The sequence below is a fragment of the Salvelinus sp. IW2-2015 genome, unplaced genomic scaffold, assembly GCF_002910315.2.
Source record: "Salvelinus sp. IW2-2015 unplaced genomic scaffold, ASM291031v2 Un_scaffold2097, whole genome shotgun sequence".
Classification (NCBI taxonomy): domain Eukaryota; kingdom Metazoa; phylum Chordata; class Actinopteri; order Salmoniformes; family Salmonidae; genus Salvelinus; species Salvelinus sp. IW2-2015.
In genome coordinates, this window is record NW_019943435.1 from 70,423 (window position 1) to 75,829 (window position 5,407).

At 49.3% G+C, this 5,407-nt stretch overlaps 1 protein-coding gene across 1 annotated transcript in view; it reads right to left on the reverse strand.

Moving 5' to 3' along the window:
• LOC112072945 (A-kinase anchor protein 2) overlaps positions 1 to 5,407 on the reverse strand; it is a 149,835-nt gene that overhangs the window by 20,647 nt on the left and 123,781 nt on the right. Inside the window, exon 6 of the mRNA XM_070439985.1 lies at positions 849 to 3,756. Coding sequence (XP_070296086.1) covers positions 849 to 3,756 — 2,908 coding nt within the window. The remainder of the gene's footprint in view (positions 1 to 848; positions 3,757 to 5,407) is intronic.

Sequence of the window (5,407 nt, forward strand, 5' to 3'; positions counted from 1 at the left end):
TAGTGTAAGGTTATGAAACCACTATAGTCCTACTAAGTTGGGTGTTTACATGATTATTTAGAGCACAACCACTGACTAGTCCCTGTTATAGTGTTAGTTGATTTCAATAACTTAACAACAGGACCACTACCTATTTTATAGTTCGGTTTCAGTTACACAAACTAACACAGGAACTATTAGGTTAGGTGTTGTAATCCACCCATAATTGAATCCTCTAGCTAGTTTTTGGGACTATAGTGTTTCATACTCTTAGGCACGTATTGTATGCTTTATAAACATGGACATATTAATGGTTTCATAAGACTAGACATAGGACGTATAGTGGTGTTCATAAACTAACATAGGACGTATAGTGGTTCATAACTAACAAGGACTATGAAGTGCGTTTCATTACTAACATAGGACTATAGTGGTTTCATTACTGAACACAGACTATTAGGGGGTTTCATTTACTAACATAGGACTATAGTGGTTTTCATAGACTAACAGGACTATATGGTTCATAACTACATGTAGGACTATAGTGGTTTTCATTTACTACATAGGACTTATAGTGGTTTCATAACTTACATAGGACTTATAGTGAGTTTCATAACTAACATACGAACTTATAGTGGTTTGCATTACTAACATAAGAGGACTATAGTGGTTTCATTACTAACATAGGACTATAGTGGTGAACATTACTAACACAGGACTATAGTGGTTTCCTAACTAACATAGGACTGGTTTCCTAACTGACAGGCCACCTCTCCACATAATTACAGATGAACAAGTGTTTTTTAAACAGGGCATGCGTCTGAAATGGCACCCTATTTCATACATAGAGTTGTTGTCAGTTAGCTCACCTGGTGCCGTCTTGCTGGTGAGTTTTGTGGGCGGCAGGCTGCCGGAGAGGCTTAGTTTGGCAGGTAGGCTGTTGGTCTTCTGCTTGTCCGCGGAGTTGATAGGCATTGTCTTGGGCCTCCCTGTCTGGTTTGTTCTGGGGCCCGGTCCAGATCGCACCGCTCCCAGGCTCTGCCTCTGCTTCTTCAGATCCTCTTCTCGCTCCTGCGCCGCGCGGATCTCCTCCTCAATCATGGACAGAGTCCTCTGCTTCCGGGAGCGCAGCTTGAACGGCCCGGTGCTCTGCTCCGTCTCCTGGGTTCTGGTGGCTTCTGCTGTGCTGCGGAGCTCGGCCGCCTCGGAGTACTTAGAGAAGTAACTGAACTGATCCTTCTCGCTGGGGGTCGGCGACAGCTCTGGAGGCTGGTAGGGCTCTACAGGGCGAGGAGGGATGTGGACGGGGGTGCGGACTGGGACGGGGTCTGGGTTTAGGGCCAGTGAGCGACTGAGGGCGGACTGGACGAGGATTTTAGGACCTCCGGAAGAGGACCTCCGTGGAGGGGGGACGTTGGTAGGTTTCTCAATCTGGGCTGGGGGGGACTGCTGCTCTGGGGGAGGAGACTGATGTTGGGTTGGACTTAACTGGAACTGAGCTGGTGGTGACTGCTGCTGGGGGGTTTGTGATGGACTTGATTGGTACTGGGGTGGGGGTGACTGGAGGGACTGATCAGGTGTTGGCCACTGCTGCAGTGAGCTTGGGGGTGAGCAGAGTTGGGGGGATGGAGGTGAGTGGAGGTCTAGGAGTGCTGGAGGGTGGTCTAGGGGTGTGGGTGACTGGTGCTCTGGGCGTGGAGGTGAGAGCATCCCAGTAGATGGCGGCAGGACGTCTAAGTCTAGGTGCCTCTCTGGGAGGGGGTAGGGGAAGGACTGTGGGGTGGCGCGGGGGACCCCCTGCCACTCTTCGCCCTGCTGAGACTGGTTCATAAGGGCGTGCTGGATGGCACTCTGCACCAGGAGTTCTGCATGGAACTCCAGCTCCTTCTCCGACGGACCCCGACCCCGCTCCCCGGGGGACCTGAGGGTGCCTTCCTCCATCTTGCCATTGACGGGCGTGGTGGCCTGGGGGGTGGAAGGGAAGGAGTACTCCCCTAGAGACGTCTCCCCCAGGTAGGCCGACATGGTCTCATTGGACGCATCGCTGTCGGAGACGTTGTCCATGCTGAAGTCGTTGGACAGGGTCTCCAGGACAGTAGTATCCTGGGAACGCAGGGAGAGCTCGTCCAGCCCGGAGTCACACTCCTCTGGGTGGCAGGACAGGGAGGCACTGGGGGAGTGGAAGGATTGGGAGGAGGAACGATGCTGCAGGGACAGGGATGAGGAACACAACTCAGAGTCTCCCTCATCTTTCAGGATGGTCATGACGGCCCGGGCGCAGGTGAAGTCTCCATCGCCTTCTCTGTTGTCCATCGAGGTCTCCTTGGGGCCCCTGTTCCTGGTCTCTCCCTGTCCCAAGGTAGTAGTGGGGGACTGGGTCTCTCCCTGTCCCAAGGTAGTAGTGGGGGACTGGGCCTCTCCCTGTCCCAAGGTAGTAGTGGGGGACTGGGCCTCTCCCTGTCCCAAGGTAGTAGTGGGGGACTGGGCCTCTCCCTGGCTGTAGTACATCCCCTCTGTCCTGACTGTAGTTGTGGTGGTGACGTCGTTGGCCTCTAGTGGCGAGCCCAGGTAACTACTGTAGCCCACTGTGACGGAGCTGGAGGATCTATCCACATGGGTGATGCTGTCTGGCGCTCTGGAGAAGGGCTTGGCCGAGTAGAGCTGAGGTGCCACACCTCTCTTCGGGGCTGTGACCTGTGACCTCTCGGCCTGCTGCTGCCTGGCATGTTCTATCTGGAGGAACTGCTTCCTGGCGACGGAGAAGTCTATCTGCTCCACAACGATGTCCTCCTTGGTGCTCTGGAGAACCTCTGCCGGGTCCCGGTTGGACTCAGGGTCAAAGCCGGGCTCAAAGGTCATGGAGTACTGGGCGTACGTCTGCGAAGACCCCCAGGTGAACTCTGACCTCCGCTGCTGCTTCCTCTCCTCGTACTTCCTGTGTGACTCAAGTTTGTCTGGCTCCAGCTCCTCCTCCAGGCTTTTCTCCTGAGGAGGGTTCCACCATTTTGTGCCCATGCCAGGGTTCTTCTTCACGGCCTGGCCTCGGATCAGCTCCAGCCTCTCCCTCTCCAGCTCTGCCACCTCCTCCGAGGGACGCACCTTCTTCACGCGCACCTCCTTCTCACACGGATCGAACAGCTTGGAAGGCTTCTTCTCCTCCTGGAATGCCCGCAGCTCGAAACGTGCCTCCTTCTTGATGGTCATCACAGTGGGGGGTGTTGTCTCTCCTCCCTGGTTCCTGTAGTTCTCATGGTCTCCCATTGGGCCAGAGTGGCCGTCGGGTTTGGAGTTGCTGGTGCTATTGACTTCCTGGTGGTCTATGAAGGTGGTCTGCTTCCTGTCCTCTACTATGACCTCATGGTTGGTCTGTGGGGATTGTGTGTCTGTGTTGGAGACGTGGACGGACGGCCCAGTTCCGTCAATACTGACCTCCCGGGGGTCTCTCTCAGGTTTCGCTGTCCCGTTAGAGGGCAATGGCATGGTGTCAACCTCTGGGTCGCAGCAGTTAGCCTCCAACACCTCATCCAGGTAGGCTATCTCCTGGGCCACCTCTGTGTCCAGGGGCTGGGTCTGGTGTTTTTTGCCCTGGCCGTTGAGCCCTTGGCTGGGGTAGCAGGTCTCAGGGTGGGCGTCCACCTCCATGGTGCTGGTGGTGGTACTGCTGTCTCCTCCGCCCGCTGAGATCACACTGACAGAGTCGAGGAAACTGACGCTCTTTCTCTCCGTTCTGTCTCTCTTCAGATCATCACTGGCATCCTCTGATGCCTTGGAGGATTTCTGGAAGACAAAGAGAGAACATTTTGGTGTTAGATTACAATTATTCTGTTGCATCAATGCATGTACCCTATTCCCTATACAGTGCACTACTTTAGACCAGAGCCCTATTCCCTAAATAGTGCACTACTTTAGACCAGAGCCCTATAGAACCCTATTCCCTATATAGTGCACTACTTTAGACCAGAGACATATAGAACCCTATTCCCTATATAGTGCACTACTTCTGACTAGTTAGCCCTATTACCTATACTCATAGTGGCGATTACTTTATGATCCAAGAATCACTTTCCTATATTAGATGTGCACTACTTTAGTACCCCAGTAGAGCCACTAGAGAACTATCAGCCATAATGAATCGTGACTACTTAGACCATGAGACCTATAGAAGCTGATTCCCTAAATTACGCTGCCCTACTATATAGACCAGAGCTCCTATGCGAAACTCTAATCTACCTATATAGTAGTCACTACTTAGACCCAGATGCCTATGTACCTAATTACCTAATAACAAGAAATAGAGTGCACTACTTTAGATCAGAGCCCTATGGAACCCTATTCCCTATATAGTGCACTACTTTAGACCAGAGTCCTATGGAACCCTATTCCCTATATAGTACACTACTTTAGACCAGAGCCCTATGGAACCCTATTCCCTATATAGTGCACTACTTTAGACCAGAGCCCTATAGAACAGGGTACCATTTGGGACGCATTCGGCTACCATTTTCAGGGATTTCTGAAAGACCAGAAAATATATTTCAATGTAATATCACTTTTATTCAGTGTCTCGGCAATGCATAGCAGTATCAGTTAATCAGATAGTATTTGGGGAAGAACAGAAATGGATAATGAGAAATGAAACTTCCACTGCTTGGAATTAAACAGGAAGTAGTAACTGTGAATATTGATTCCATCGTTAGAAGAGAAACCAAATAGAGTAGCTGCAATAAAATTGAATTATGGGTAATTCCACGATGACAGATTTTAAGCCAAACAAACACCATGGATTTATTTTTAATTTTTTTATTTTTTAACAAACCATACAACTCTATCAGGACTACTTTGAACAATTTACACTGAACATTTCTGCAAAAACATATTTACTGGAAAAACTGTCCAGATCGAAAGTTTGTAACAGAATTAAATCTACTTCAGTTTTTTATTTTATGTATTATATATTTCATATATAATACATATATATTTCACGTATTCCAACAACCCTGTTAAATATCTGCTCTGAATTCAGATTAAAGATGTCTGCAGAAACAATGAGGTAGCAGCTATGACATCACACCTTGGGGTTGTTAAACTACAGTAAGTGAAGTGGATTTACACCCAGTAACAGAATTTGCGGTAACGGAATTTGATGGTGGGACCCTGATCTGTACTACACACATATATAATTACAGATATGAATGTCATTCTCTTCATGGGGATATATCCTGAATAGGTACACAAATATGTAGAAATATACAATACCAGTACCAGATCAATGTGGAGCTATATACAGGAAGTACCAGTACCAGATCAATGGGGAGCCATATACAGGAAGTACCAGATCAATGGGGAGCTATATACAGGAAGTACCAGATCAATGTGGAGCTATATACAGGAAGTACCAGTACCAGATCAATGTGGAGCTATATACAGG